At 40.5% G+C, this 16,251-nt stretch overlaps 1 protein-coding gene and 1 pseudogene across 10 annotated transcripts in view; one reads left to right on the forward strand and one right to left on the reverse strand.

Annotated features, from left to right (window-relative positions):
* LOC145503220 (uncharacterized) overlaps window positions 1-16,251 on the reverse strand; it is a 41,276-nt gene that overhangs the window by 16,608 nt on the left and 8,417 nt on the right. For 6 of the 10 annotated variants that reach the window (XM_081482696.1, XM_081482693.1, XM_081482695.1 and 3 more), the window contains 6 exons: window positions 15,941-16,018; window positions 12,480-12,542; window positions 8,675-8,737; window positions 6,828-6,860; window positions 5,978-6,052; window positions 3,492-3,566 (listed from right to left, as the gene is read on the reverse strand). In XM_081482696.1, coding sequence (XP_081338822.1) covers window positions 3,492-3,566; window positions 5,978-6,052; window positions 6,828-6,860; window positions 8,675-8,737; window positions 12,480-12,542; window positions 15,941-16,018 — 387 coding nt within the window. The remainder of the gene's footprint in view (window positions 1-3,491; window positions 3,567-5,977; window positions 6,053-6,827; window positions 6,861-8,674; window positions 8,738-12,479; window positions 12,543-15,940; window positions 16,019-16,251) is intronic. The other 4 variants (XM_081482688.1, XM_081482690.1, XM_081482691.1 and 1 more) reach the window with 4 other exon arrangements.
* On the forward strand, window positions 5-1,778 carry LOC145503263 (uncharacterized; annotated as a pseudogene).

Below are 16,251 nucleotides of genomic sequence, written 5' to 3' on the forward strand. Positions count from 1 at the left end.
CAAAAATCAAATTAAATTTGCCATACAAGGAATTGTGAGGTCTTGTGTCGATTTGATCACATGCATTGCCCTCGTATTAACTATTTAATAACAGTAACAGCCACAATGACAATAACAGTCCCCTGTAGGAAAAATGATGGAGACTAGTATATACCCATAGTTCTAAGCGCGCTAAGACTTTAACAAAGCTATTAAAAACGTACGGAAAATTCCAAACGTTACATAGTTGAGGTAACTAGTGCAGGGTCAAACAATGCAGAAATATGGCTCTCCTCGTGACCAGTGGGCTGTGTTACGTTTGCAAGCTGTTTGTAGTAACATGTACAGGCCGTGGATTACATTAATTATAATATAAGCCGAGAAGTTTCGTAGTTTTGATTGGTTGATAGTATCACTATTTCAGCGTAATAGTGGTATAACAGCAAAATGGATGGTATAACAAGGTTACAATGACAACACTGAACACAATTACGTTTTTGCTTTTGTTTTCCAAAACAATGGCGGCAAGGTTCCCGGACATTTCCTGTGAGGAAATAGAAAAGCTCGTCGAAAAAGCAGTAAACAAAAATACAGTCAAAACTACTAAGACGTGGATGAATGTTTGGAAGTCGTGGGCAGAAAGCAAGGGTCTTAACGATGACATCGTCAAATACGAAGCTAAAGAACTGGATGAATGTCTCTCGCGATTCTTTGCCGAAATTCGCAAAAGTGATGGCTCCGACTACGAGCCGGACAGCCTAATGGTTATGTTAGCTGCCCTCGACAGACACCTGAAACAAAATGACAGCAGAATATCCATAGCAAAGGACCGAGAATTCGTCAAGTGCAGACAGGTCCTGGAGGGAAAAGCAAGAGCTCTTCGCGAAAAAGGCCACGGAAAACGACCCAATGCAACTTAAGCACTTACCGTCCAAGATGAAGAGCAGCTATAGAAAAATCGTGTAATTGGCGAACAAAATCCAAAGTCACTCCTTTATACTCTGTGGTATCTGCTCACCCTTCATTTTGGTCTTTTGAGGTTGCCAAGAGCACCATGAAATGTTTGTCGAAGATTTCAGCTTGAACAAGGACGACCAAGGCACAGAGTACGCAATATTCGAAGAAAACCCAACAAAGACCCGGCAAGGCGGTCTAAGAAAGAAACGAAGAGTCATCCAGCCAAAGATGTTTGCCACTGGTGGTCCCCGTTGTCCAGTCCAGTTCTTCAAAACATATCTTGCCCACAGACCTGAAGAAATGCGAAACAGTGGCCCGTTTTATCTCGCCATTATTGAAAAACCGAAATCCAAAGTTGGGTACAAGAAATAGAGGATGGGTGTCAATAAGATCGACTCCTTCACGAAGAATATGGCCTTGGAAGCGGAATTGGATGTAGAGGGAAGAAAGTTAACCAACCATTCGGTAAAAAAAACGCTTGTGAAGAAGCTGAAGGCCTCGAATCAGCCAAGAAGCGCTATCATCGATGTAACAGGCCATACAAGGGAGCGTTCACTGGCAGACTACGAGGAGGAAGGTGACGAGTCAGAACAGCAACAGATCTCATCCATCATCAGCTCCCCTGTCGGCCAACAGGTTCAGAATTCCCGTCCAGTTCTTTCCAGTTTGCCCATTCAGCACAACCGTACAACGACACCAGCCTGCCAAACAGTAGTTCACCACTTTCATGGCTGTCAGGTCACGATAAATAACGGAGTTGGCGTTCGTTTTTTTCAACAAAGCAGCAATTAAACACTGGGAGAAGCTTGCCCGTACCTTTTCTTAATTTGTGGTTTCGTCTCACCGCTGTATTGACTGCAAAAACCGTGATTTGAAAATAACCTTCACTATTTCATGTTGTTTGCCTTCAGTGGTTTGAACTGGTTTCACAAAATACTGTCAATCTTTTTTTTTTCATTGTTACAAATGCAAACCCCTGGTTTTTTTTTTTTCCAACCGTAACGAAAATTTCTCGGCTTCTATTATAAACAAATAATAGCAAGACCTGTACGTGGTATTTGGCAATAATACAAGTTCGTAATATTTCAAAATTTTCCAAATACCACTTACCGCTTCGCGGCACGTGGTTTTTGGAAATTTTGAAATATCATTCGCGGTATTATTGACAAATACCACTACAGGTCATGCTATTACCTATAATTACATCAAGAATCATTTGCAACCATTATATATAAACGCAAGAGATGTCTAGATGTAAAGACATTAACGACTCATCTCAAACTGGTTAGAACAAAATAAGGTTTTTGAAAAGCTCTACCTAAAGAACAACGATGAAGCGAGCAAACAAAGGATGGAAGGAAGGAACGAAAGAAGGAGAGAAGAAAGAAAGGGAAGGAAGAGAGGAGGGAAGGACATAGGGGAGGAAGGAAATAAGGAAGCAAGTAAGCAAAAAAATGAAATGAAATAAGATGATAATAACAATAACAATAACAATGACAATGACAATGACAATGACAATGACAATGACAATGACAATGACAATGACAATGACAATGACAATGACAATGACAATGACAATAACAATAACGATAAAGAAGCCAGGACGCTTGGGAGGTGGAGAAGCGAGGAAGCTTATGTATGTATGAATGGAAGCGGGAAAGCAGGGAAGCTTGCCTGTGAAGCGGGGAAGCTGAGAAGATGGGAAACTGAGAAGCGGGGAGGCGGGGAGGCGGGGAGGCGGGGAGGCGGGGAGGCGGGGAGGCGGGGAGGCGGGGAGGCGGGGGACACAGGGAATAGGGAAAGTTAGGATCGAAGCTATAGGGGGGCAAGGAAACAAAAAAGCAAGGAGGAAATGTTGGGAATGAGGGAGGCAAGGCGGCAAGGAGGGAAAGAAGGAAGGAAAACATCAACCTAATATAATCTGAAATTGTTTATCAAAATCGATCAACAATGCGGCAAAGACATTACGCCCTTTTCCCTCGTAGATTTCTATTAACAAGCAGCTCAGGAGCTTAGTACCAGGCATTGAAAGGTGGACCGCCAAGTAAAAAAACTATGAAAAGACAAATTGTATTACGGTGTAACTTTTGAGAAAATAGTCACGCGAAGTTTGCGTGAAGTTTGAGTCTGCGCGAAGTTTGAGTCTGGCCAGCTGCAGTAGCACGCCGGGTTTCCTTTGATGTAAACTGTATGCTTAGATTCTGTTCCAATACCTTACAACTTTATATACATAATAGACTAATAATTATGTGGCTAGCCACATAATTATCCATTGTAAATATATGTACACCTTTCAATGTAAAACTAAACTTGAACAATTGAATGAAAGCAAGTAATATGTAATATATTTTACACAGTTGTAAAATGCTCGTAAAAAATAGCACACAAGCAGACCACTTGTATATTAATAGAGGCAGATCTAGACTAAGGGTATTCATTAAGCTTAATTTATTAAAGACGTTGGCACGAACTGTTTATAAGCATCCTTACTGCACCCGCAATTTGTAAGCCGCTACTGGATAATATTCCTAGTGGAGTGCGCCAATTTGTCTTACCTTGCTACATATTTTTTCACTTTCTCATCCCTGGCAGCAATTAGTTCACTTAAGTCCTCGTAACTGCAAAGGGTACTAAACATAAATTAATTTGACTATTAGAAGAAGTAGGGCTATCGTGCAGTTAGACTTACGATGGGGTAGAGCTTGCACTTTTCGGGACTGGAGAGAAAGAAAGTTTTACCTACTGATGAACAATGAAACTGGTACTGATGACGTTTAAATTATCCCTAAACTTCACAGGTGAGTTGTGAACGTTGGTGCGGAATCGTCAAAATACGTCGCAACTCATCCAACTGCTGTAGTCAATGAATTTAGCAATGAAAAGAGGGAGAGTGTGACAGCTTTGCGTGCGCGCCTCGACCTGTACGGCAAACAAGTTTTCTACTGTACAAATAACTGTACAATATCGCTGTGTATTTGTATTGTTATTTGGACAGTATTCGCTGCAGTTGGATAATAATCTCTCATAAAAGCTTTATTCTTGAGATAATCTCTCTCCAGCTATTTTTATACGTTGTACCCTTTTCTCCGCTAAGCGCATTGCGTGGATGTTTACGCGTTGCGAAGCTATGAATTATATTTTAGAGTAGAGAAATGTTGTATCTTTGTAATAGTGTAAATTCCTTTTGTTGTGGAGGCGCGGTGGCCTCATGGTTAATGCGCTCATCTCCAGATCAAGCGGTCCGGGTTCGAGCCCTAGCCGGGGACACTGTGTTGTGTTCTTAGGCAAGACACTTAACTCTCACAGTGCCTCTTTCCACCCAGGAGTATAAATGAGTACCGGCGAATTGTTGGGGAAACCTAACAAATTGCGGGGGAGTGACCTGCGCTGGACTAGCATCCCGTCTAGAGGGAGTAGAAATACTCCTAGCCGCTTCATGCTACAGAAACCGGGATAAGCTTCGGCAGCTATGAGCCAGTCGGCTCCAAGGCTTCACTTTAATAGTGTAAATTCTTTTTGTTATATAGACAAACTGATTGTTTTCAAAATGCCACAAATGACGTCATCAATATTCTTAAAGTGAGGATATAGAACATAAGCTACTAGCCGGTCCGGGGAGTAGTTTCGTAAAAATTTTGAGTGGTGTATTTTCCGGAAAAAAACGCTCCTTTCTACTCAGTAAGTAAAGAAGCTTCGACTGTGTTCTGTTCTGTTGTAAATTGCGTAGGAAGCGATAGAAGACGAGAGAAGTGTAAGGGGCGGTAAACACTCGACTACGTCGAGTGTTTCTCGAGTTATAGGCTTGAGTGCTCTACCGCTTACTAAGTGCTTTACAACAGAAAAGAGCACAGTCGAGGCTTCTTTGTCTGTTTTATGATAAAGAACCCATTAATTTCCCCACACATTCAGCAAATATTTTCAACCAAACTATTTTCCAAATGAGGAAAATTGGCATTAGCGTGCATCTGTTCTCTGATAAAGCACGCCAAAATACGCCAATCACCATCCTTGTTACGTAACAATTATTTAAACAATTTAAATGACCAAATAGACAACAGCTGTCAATCACAAACTGGGCTTCAGCTAAACCTTCGATTTCGAGTGCCCTTCGAGATAAGAACGATCCCTTCAAAGTTCGCTTGTTAGCTTGATTTTTAAAATAAGGATCGGTTTCTAGTCCAGTGGAAATTGCAAACAAATATAATATCTTTCATCAAAGGATTTGCTAGGTTGAATTTGTTATTTTGTACAGTTGTTCTGTTGTCAATAAGGGCTTCTAGACAGCTATGTTTAACGCAAAAAAATGGTCTGTTTGTCTGAGTCACAAGGAACGTTTAATTTGGGCAACTTTATTATAAAAAGCAGGTATGCATGGCTGTCCACAGGAGCAAACGTCGCGTGGAAACTACACAGGGGTTTCCCTTGAAAACCCACAGGATTTCCGACACCGAGATTGATATAGAATTACCTTGAGTGGGATTACCTTGGGAATGAGGTCTGCTTGAGTACTTTGAAAGTTTTAGCTGCCATGCATGTCAGTCAATGAAGGAAGTGAGGGATTCTATCCCGTTTAGTATCACGTCACTCGGTGTGCCAGTGACACCGAGTACATGACACCGTGTAATGGCTTTCCACTGTAAGAGCTTAATAAATTTGGAGGCGATCTTAGCTCCTTAGTCGCATTTATTCTACACAAAATGGTGAATTGACAATAAGAAAAAACATTATATCGTGTGCTGATTTGCTTTGGATGCAATCCGCAAGTCGGATAGCAGTGCATTGCGTCGTATCTTACTGTTCTCTGTTGAGATGAATATATTTTCTGTAGTGACTGTAGTGTACTTCGCTGTCCACCCTCGTATATTTTCCGCTCGCAAGAAGCAAACGAAATAGGAGACGTCTGCTTCAAGGCTACATCATGTAGTATAAATACTTTACTAGCGGTTTTCATCTCTGCGATTTCGGTACTTATTATAGTACTAATAATACAGTAGTTTGTTCATATCTATTTTATGAAAATGTTTTAAAGAAAGTCGAGTACCTGAAGTTTAGTTCCTTGAAGTCTTGGTCTTTTTTTGAGGAGGCTTCTTCGTATTGCTCTTTGAGTTGGTTAAACCTAACAAAGTGAGCCGTGACGGAGGGCGAGAAAGATAATTAATTTCTAAATACAGGCCTAATTCCCAAGTCAAAGAAGTAGGCAATCCTGTAACGTGGATTTTGGTCATGTAGACAGCCCAAACAGGTTTACACGCATTCTCATCCTTTGCGAACACACACACGTAACGTGCGTAGGAACAATATTCGCAGAAAAACTGAGTACATGTCTACAAAAAACTTGAGAGGGGTTACCGAGAGGAGTTACATATTGTGATAAAGAAAATTGAAAAATAAAATTGGATATCGTTGTTTTTTGGCTGCATTTAAGCCATCTGAAAATGTGAAATTTCACTTCCGGTTGGGTGAGAAACCGCGAAGAGTTAGGACCTGGGATTAGTGAGGCTGTTCCGTCAAAGCGCGAACGTAGGTCTACTTATCTTTCGTAAATTTTTACAAGTTTGAACCAAAATAGAAATTGAGCTTGATTGCCTTATCCATAGTACATTACACTTCTTTTTTATTCATTCGTATTTGTTTGGTTCGAAAAAATTGAAACTGATTGTCTCATGATAGATAGAAAATGAAAGGTTTTTACCGGTCAATATCTCTATTATAGCTATTACAGTGGCACAGAAACGGGTCATGTTTGACAACTATCTTTCTTCCGTTAGTTGGTCCTCATATACCTTAGAGTGAGGTATATTTGACTATTTTAGAACTTAAATTACGGGAGACCTCAAAATTCGTTCAGCTGCTTTTGCATACCTAAAGCTCTTTAGTTCTGTTTGTCTTACCTGTGTTTGTATTCTTGAATTTGCTCTTCTTTGCTGAGTATTTGAAAAAATAAAAGAGAAAGAGTTTTTAGCTAATAAACAAAGGAAGGAGTGGACTAATGAACGAACCAACGCACAAACCATTAAATCTATGAATTTTTCTTCATGTGTCTGTGTAATTAGCACTAGCTACTGTTCTAATTAAGACTTTTTTAATGAAGAAACAAAAAGCATAAAAAACTCCGAACCAGTAAGAAGCTGGTCAATTGGCCATTAATTAACATTGCGCAAGCAAAGAGTTGTGTATGCATCTGTTGGGTTATTATTATTAATATACAGATTTAGACCAGCCTAAAAGCGTAGCTCCTGGGCCGGGTTGTTCAGGACCCGATTAAGCTAACCCAGGAAAAGGTAGAATTTGGATTTCAAGTAACTTTGCGGTGAGGTTTTCTGTATATTGTTTGGCATTCTGTTTTGAGTTTTAATAATCACCATATACAAAAAAAAAAGCAGCAAAAAACAATTGTATAGAAGCTAAAAAAAGTTATAATTCGGTTAACTTTTAATCCTGGGTTAGCGTTAACCGGCTTCCGAAAAATCCTGCCCTGTTTTCAACAAGTTAACCTAACATGAGCCCGCGATCCAGTTGAAAACCAGCACTTGGTCAGCGGTGTACTGAAAAAAACACGTGACCGCGATAGCCCGCGATATGGTCACGTGATACTGGTCAGCGGATACCTTGTTTTGACAGGTGTCAATTAATCATGACATGGATATCCAATATCAAGGACGTACACGGTAAACCAAGGCTGCATGTCTGTCAACCTATTATTTGGAGTATGACCGCCATGTTGCGCGACTCCGTCGTCGTCGTCGTCGTCGTCGTCGTCGTCGTTGCCATCGCCGTCGTGCGTACGCGCCCACGAGCAATATCGCTAGCCATGATAACCATGAGAAAATCAACTGATGGGTTTCCTTTTCTTTCCTATATGAGTATGGGGCTCCGCTTGTCGGACCTTCGGGCCACCGGAGCTCCGCTATTATTATTATTATTATTATCATTATTATTATTATTATTATTTTTATTTTTATTATTATTATTATTGTTATTATTATTCAAAAGCAAACAATTGTCAAATACTTGTGAAATGTTCGTGGCTAGTCTGACGCGGCGTTTCGCCTCGGCCAAGAGACTCTTCAGAGACCTTTAGAATTCAAAGGCAAACTCGTTGAGCATCACGCCCAAAGTCCCGTTCGCACTAGCCACGAACATTTCACAAGTATTTGACAATTGTGCACTTTTGTATAAATTTAACTCGTGAACGTACGGTTGGGAATCCTTCTGCGATAGAGGGCCAGACTGTCAACATCAAGAATTTGCGAACGAGACTTTGGGCGTGAGGTTCAACGAGTTTGCTTTTGAATTCTAAAGGTCTCTGAAGAGTCTCCTGGCCGAGACGAAACGCCGCGTCAGACTAGCCACGAACATTTCACAAGTATTTTTATTATTATTATTATTATTATTATTATTATTATGACCTTTTTTACATAATTTCGAGATAGAAATACATCAGATGAAGCAATATTGTCTGACTCTGGCGATGGAGCAATCTTGTCTTCTTAATGTTGGTAGAAACTAATTAGTAACCTGCAATTGAAAACTACACTAAATTTTATGCAGGGGATGCACTTTAGTGATAATCACCTGCATATATGCTTGATTAATACTGCTGGGTTAAGACTTTTAGAGATACATTGTAGGGGTGGGGTGGGGAGGGGGCAAAAAGAACCTTTTTCGAGGCTCACGAACAAATGAGGCACAGGCTCAATAGAGTTAATGTTTACACTAAGGAAGGTATGGTACCTACTTTGCCTTGATAAGTTCCATTTCTTTGTCCTTTGCTGTGAGCTCGTTTTGAAGCGAAGATATCCTGCATACAAAAAGAGTACCAACAACTTATTTGAATCTACCGCCACCCGGGGGACTTAAAAGGGTTGTCAAGTTTTGAAACGTAATAGGAAAAAGTACACCACCCTCCTCCCTCCCTAGTATATCTTGTAAAATATGAACGAGGCTTGCCAATAACGAAGCGCGCGAAGTCTAAAACTAGAATGTAAATTATTGGAACCCCGTCAGAGTCAGACAACATAAGCGTGTTCTGAGAGGAATAGGAGGAAAATGACCCCCAAATTTTCGATATAAAAATTGTTTTAGGAACAATTCCGTTTTGTTTGTCTGAGTTTGTCTGAGTTATAACGTCACTTGCGCGCTTCGCTATGGAGAGAATGATAAAAATGATTTTTTGCAATTCGAAAAATTATCGTCGAGAGTGAAAATATCTTTAAACTTGCCTGATAATTAAAAAGAAATCAGGAAACTTCGCTTGATTATTAACAGCGAGTTCAGAATGCGGCTTCCTTCCTCCTGATTTCAGTCTGTGGAAGCCTTTAGCTATTGGCCTTTGCTTGAAAGGTGTGTTCAATTTCTTTTAATTACTTTTTTTTCCACTTATTTCTCAGTAGCTCGCTGAAACTTCAAAAGCCGCTTATAGCGCGATGTCTTGCAAACAAACAATTTAATCTTTCGTGTCGTCAGCGTAGCAGTTGAGTTACATAACTTCAGCGAAATTATGACTTTTCCAGGCTGGCACAGCGATGAGCACGTAAAGCACTTGGGGCTCTTATTCACAGTTTTATTCGTCCGTCATGATCATAGCCTGCGCACACGGCCTATTTTTCGGTGGCGCGTGGCGTGAAACGACAGCGAGAAATCCCTCAGTATTCACACTGCAGGATATCATGATCGGCACACCAGCGATTATCTGTCACATCCTTTTCGGGTGAAAGCTTACGTCATTCACACTTTGTTGTTATGTGATTGGTCTGTGCAGCCATATGGTTCAACAGAGCGTAAGTAAACCACAAACACAAAAAGAAAGGAGCGTGACATCCCCAAAAACTGACCCAGAGTTCAAAAGCTTTAAAAGTAAACCAAAGTATGAATTTTTCTCATATAAAAATGTTCTTCACTGCTAATGCTTTGTGTAGTTTGAGATAATTTAAACTGACTCAGAGGGCCAAACAACATAAAAAGAAAACCTCACCCGAGTTGAGTTAAAAAAAAATAATCAAATCAATATTCTCGCTTATCCTAGGTTAGCTTTATCAGGCTTTTAACAAGCCGGCTAAGGAGCTCCGCTCCCAGGCCTGTAGCACTTGTAAAGAGTGGTTATAATGAACCATCAAAATCTGAGTCCGACGAAATGAAATTGTTAAAATGTCCTACAGCATGGTTTCAAATCAAGAACACTGCTATAACTCCTGTTTAAGAAATGTTGCTGGAGCGACTTAACAAGCACCTTCAAAAGTTCAAATTTAGAAAACGTGATGGAAGTTTCTGAAAGAAAAAAAGACTCTTACTGAAATTTCGCAATTCACTACAGCATGAATTTTTCGGGCAGCAGCTTCCATCAAAAGTTGAGAAGACTGAACTGAAGTGACGTTTTCGAAAAATCAACGAGTTGGCCACTTTTCCTCGCTGTGTTTGCCGTTTTGTAAATTAACAAAATACACTTGCAGAAAACACGTTTTGATTTCTCTTGTTCAAGATCACCTGATGAACCATGTGACTTTTCTTTGACTGCTGCACGTTTTGCGCGCAAATTTACTTTCGAAAGATTTTCAGTTTTCTGAGTCAATTTTTGGCGGTATTTTTTTTTACTGGTTTGGTTCATAATAAAACAGTTATCCCCCTCTGTGTCGGTGGCTAGTGGAGGATATTGAATTTGCTGTTACGTTTCGAGTTCGCAGCTTGTTAAACCATCCACAAGTAGCCGGGGAATAATTGTTCAGTAACCGAAGCTCGACTCAGTGTAACTGGAGTGCTAACAGGATTGCCACTTATGATACCCAGAGTGCTTTTTTATAACTAAAGTGGTGTCTAATCGGCGTGTATTTAGCTCGGTGATATTCTTGTATTTACATGTTGCTAGTAAATGAGTAAACGTTGCCATTTTATACACCACCTCCAGCCACTACACACTTGTAGTCATTAGTTATAGTTCGCCACTAAATTTCCTCCAATTGGAGGTTTGGATACCCGGTCCTAATTAGCATAAATTTTGACGATTTTACTTCTCCGTTTACTCCTTAGCTTTTGTTTCGATGAACTCTCTTCTCGGTGTTTGGATATGAAACACTGTCTCTCGTGTTTGATATGTTGCAATTTTCGCTCAAACGCGATTGGTCTAAACGTGTCACGTGACTGAATATTCCTCAGCTAAAACTGGGGAATATCCACGTGATATTCTCCAATTTTCAAAACCGCGCGTGTTGCGAAAAATATTTGAAGGATAATAAACACAATAGTCTCCATTTGGCGCGAATATATATAAACAATAGCCTCCATTTGGCGCGAAAATATGCTAGGATATTTGTCCGTGGACATTATCTGTTCCAAGAAACGAACAGTTTTTCGAGAGCGTAGCTCGAGGAAAACTGTGAGCTTCGAGGAACAGATAATGTCCAAGGACAAATATCCGGGCATATTTTCGCTCCAAATGGAGGCTATTGTGTTTATTATTCTTCAATTCTTTTTCGCAACGCACGCAGTTTTGAAAATTGGGGAATATTCTCGAATATTCCCCAGTTTCAGCTGGGAAATATTTGGTCACGTGACGTGTTTAGATTAATCGCGCGCAAGCGAAAATATTTGATGGCTTATGATCTCGGATATTCCCCAGTGTTAGCTGGGAAATGTTCGGTCACGTGACGTGTTTAGACCAATCGCCCGCGAGAGAAAATATTTGATGGATTATAAACTTGGATATTTGTCCGCAAACATTATCTGTTCCTCAAAGCTCACAGTTCCCCTCGAGCTACGCTCTCTGAAACCTGTTCTCTTCTCGGAACAGACAATGTCTGCGGACAAATATCCGAGCATATTTCCGCGCCATGCGGAGGCTATTGTTTATATACATAGATTTAGCTAAGCGTAAAAGCGGAGCTCTTATTACAATAAATTAACCTGCCTTGAGGATGCGATATAATCTAAAATCCAGTTTCTGGACAGCAGTCAACTTTAAAAAACACGTGACCTCGATGAGCTCTAAACCTGAGTCCGTAATATGATCACGTGATACCGATCAGCAGATTCCTTGTTTGACAGGTGTCAACTGACCATAACATGGATGTCCAGTATCAAATGTGTACGCTGTAAAACATGATGTAGACCTATTAGCTGGAATATGGCCGTCATGTTGCGCGACGCCGTTGTCGTTTTTCGTCCTCGTTATCGTCGTAGGGCGGACGCACCCACGATCCACGCCGCTAGCCATGTTGACCATTGTTGCATTGTTAGTTTATTATTTCTATGCATTCTTGTGGTTCTGGTCCTATAGTTAAGATGCTCCGCTACCAGTGAAATTTTACTAGTCCAAATTATCAGTCGAAGGTGAAACTCTTTTGTGTCGGAATGGCAACAAACATGGATAAAATTAAATTAATTAAATTAAATTCGAGTCTATTCAACCCATCATGACGAAATGCTGTAAATAGTACGCCGCAGCAACATGTAGAAGGGTAGGTGTCAAACAAAAACAAGCTGAATAAAATCTGTCTAAAAGCTAGCGCGTGTACTGTGGCAGAATTTCCGAACTTTGAAAACATTCCTACCTCTCCATTAACTCTCTTTTTTCCTCGTTTGGGACGTCAACTTCTTTAAAATACTCGTCGGTACTAAGAGGAATTCAGTATTGATATGAATAAATACTATAGTGCACATAATATAATAATACGTAGTGGAACTTAGAATAAATAAGATCTATCAAATATTGTTTCAAAGGCCAGCAATAAGCACTTAATGACGGGCCCCAAGGGAAATAGTGAAATTTGTTTTCCCGGGACCCTCAATGAGAGTCCCGACAGTTCATGTTGCTGTTTCCCTAGGGAGTTAGTGAGTTTTGAACCACGACACGTGACACGCTCTCCTCCAATCGGAAAACGTATTTGAGTTGGGAGGTTTAACAATAAATTTTGTCACTTACATACACAACCTCGTTCCCAGGGTCCTCTCTCTACCTTGAGAAAGTACCCTGGTTGTGGCTGGTCATGTGTCTGCCAGATTTTAGCATATTCCAGATATGTGATTGAAGGGAGGGGCTGGAAAGTTAAGATTTGTCTCAGCACTGAGCTTGGCTACTGAGCCCAGTAGGGAGTGGAATTTGTAACCCTCCCGTTGTGGATCAGCAAAAATCACAGCGAAGGCATTGGCACATTCGATGTAGGAGTTCAATGTGTTCAATGTTCGGCTAAAAGGTTAGCTCTGCATTTAGCTGAATTTTCCCCGTCGATAGTTGGACGGTCTTTGGAATTTGTAGCAGTGAAAAAATTTGGCAAAGAACTTGGAAACGACGACTACCACAATAAATGGACCGCGCGGTGAATTTAATTTTATTTTCCAATCGGCAAAATCACAACGGAGGTATTTACTCGTTCCTTTAGAGTTAAATACGTCGTATGTTCGCCTACAAAGGTAGTTTTGAATTTGATTGAAGTATTGTCATCGACAGTTTGACGGTCATTCCATTCTCTTGCGGCGAAAAAATTTTACGAAGAACTTGACATCAACAACGTCTGCGCGCTGAATATTAAAGCTTGATTTAGCTTATAAAGCTTATATTTTTCGATCGGCAAAATCACAACGGCGGTATTGCTGCATTCGTTTGAGATACGTCCAGTGTTTGGCCAAGAGAATTCATCCAATCGAAAGTTTGACGGTCATTCGATTCTCTTGCAGTGAAAAATTTTATGGAGAATGGACAACAACGACATCGGCCGTGCGTTTGCAAAATCCAACGGCTTTCGTTTCAAAACTGTTCAGCTGAACATGTGCTGTGAAAAACTGTTCAAACTAATCCGAAGCAGGTTGTTGACGGTTATTTAAAAAAGTCTCGGTGAAAATAAGCAAACTTCCCTCTCAATCAACATCTCATACTCATAAAAGATCAGATAGAAACGAAGCACAGGCAGGATCTCTGACAAATAACTTGCTTAACTTTCAAAATAACGTCTGTAAGGCAGCGCAACTTTCACCTCCAAAGACAGTGTTAACAAAATTGAGTCAAAGACCCACCCTCTGTGCGGATTTGACTTGTATACATAGACACGGACCAGCCGCAACCAGGGTACTTTCTCGAGGAAGAGAGAGGACCCTGGGAACGAGGTTGTGACATACATTGTCACTTACACAGCGTGCGACAGTCGAACCTCTCCACAACAGCCACCCCAGGAACAGAAGAAAGTGATCGTTTTAAAGAGCTGGCCGTTATGGTAGGGGTGTAATACGACACCAATTTTTTCCGGGTTGTAATGTTTTTATTTGTTTAAAAATGCTTATTGTAGCATATAAATACTTAACACAATCAAAATATATCAATAAAACACAAACAGGAACAGAGACCAACGACGCGAGGTAATATTAATTTTCGTGACGTTTCAGACGTTTTACAATACAAAAAGGGCTTTTGTGTACACCGCTCGTCAATCGTTGGTTAACTGGCCGTTGTCGAGAGGTTATTAGGGACTTTAAGACATGGTATGGCTACGCTATAGTACGGCGGAAATAGTGAAGATCACTTCCAGTGACGTCATGACGAGCGTTTCAGAACGGCTTTCCCGCCGTATCCTTGCTTTCTACTGCGGGAAAGTTTCTGGTTTCACGCACTCTTCACTACGTGAGTATAAGCCTGCTGCTTGCTTCCCACTTAAAGGCTTATTTCACTGTTTGAACAGGCTAGTTTGAAGATAAAGTACTCAATCATAAAAATCCGTTCTAAAGTAATTGTTTCTTTGTCATTTGTACAGAAAATTTGAGCGGCAGTAGTATTTGTAGCGGGCCGAACAGTGGCAGATAACGAGCTCCGTATGTACTAAGCTGAGCTTATCATTGTTTACTGCTGTTCAAAATGTATTTTATTAGAATCAAAGGTTCTGTATTTCCAGGTTTACCACGTTGTACGAACACCCTTCCCCTGCTGCAATCGAAATTTTTATCAGTGTTAGTTTGTTTAGTGGTTGGAATTACAGGCGGTTCGAAAACGCAAAACTATAAGTTATGGGAGATCATGGAAGATGTAAGACAGATACAGAAGAAGTAAAACATCGTCATTAATCAAGCCTATGTCGTGAGACAATAAAATAAAGTCCCTGGATTTTCCTTGAACGAAGCAAAAGCCGTTGCCGTACACGTACAGCGACATCTTTATCCGTTTGAGTTTTCCCGAGAAAACGGAGTCGTCAACCTAGACCCTCACGGCCAAAATAGCTGTATTAGTAGCTCGCCGTAGCGTACCTTAACCCTCGGAAGAACAAGGGGGGCGTGGTGGGGGGGGGGATGTGAATGGCAACCCTCCCCTTAAAGTTTTTTTTCAATGTTTTGAAATTATGTTTTACTCTAAGGGGCTGAAACTTTCAGTAGCTGTTCATTCATCCTTCGCGGAAATTTTGATATGTCAATTATGTGTCCATCATTTTTGACGTTGCCATACCACAAATTTCGTGTAGGTTTGACCAAAAATCAGCTTTTTTGACACAATTCAATACATTTCATATGCGTTCTGGCTTGTTTTTGTATTAATTTAAGTTTTTTTCTTGACTTCTTTAAAAAATAGTAAAATTCAAGATGGCGGATCCAAGATGGTGCGTCAAATGACGTCACGACCAATAAATATGGTATCATTTTGTAGAGCAAGCTCAGGGCTATCTAATCAATGTAAATTTATTTCGCTGTGCCTTCAGCGAACGAAAACCCACCTTGTACCACTGAGTGGTTATGGGTTAGCTTGGACGTCCGAGGGCTTAAGTCCCTATTTTGGCAATTGGGACGAAATTAGGTGGCCGTTGCCGTCGTGGAGAGGTGGCCGTGGGAAAGAGGTTAAGATAAGAGTGAATGTATGAACCGTCCGTCGAAACAAAATAAAGTGGCTGTTGTAGAGAGATGGCCTTTGCAGAGAGGTGGGCGGTTGGTGGAGTCTAGACTGTAGTTTACTACAGTTGATGAGCTAATGAACAAACAGGCCTTGGTTATTTCTCTGAGAACTGTGGAAAAGTACCTAAGTTCAAAGTTTTTATAATACCTGTTCTTTAACTGTGCTTGAATTTTGCTGTCGTCGTTTCTCCAACTTGCGATTTTTTCTTCTTTTTCCTCGGACAATCTGTTGAATAATTAAGAAAAGAAAACACTTTGTCTTTATTTTTCTCAGAAAAAAAAAAAAAGAGGACCGAGTTTATTTCGGTCAGAATACTTTTGACCTCTGGTTTGAATACAACTTCTCATTTTTTGCACCAGCTGATGTCTTGATTGTCTAAGCTGAAGTGAAATATTTGCCAAAGTTTGCTCGCATTGTTTACCATTTTTTCTTGGCAAGTCTTTGGACTCTTTAATTTC

The sequence above is a fragment of the Orbicella franksi genome, chromosome 11 (genome assembly GCF_964199315.1).
Source record: "Orbicella franksi chromosome 11, jaOrbFran1.1, whole genome shotgun sequence".
Classification (NCBI taxonomy): Eukaryota; Metazoa; Cnidaria; class Anthozoa; order Scleractinia; family Merulinidae; genus Orbicella; species Orbicella franksi.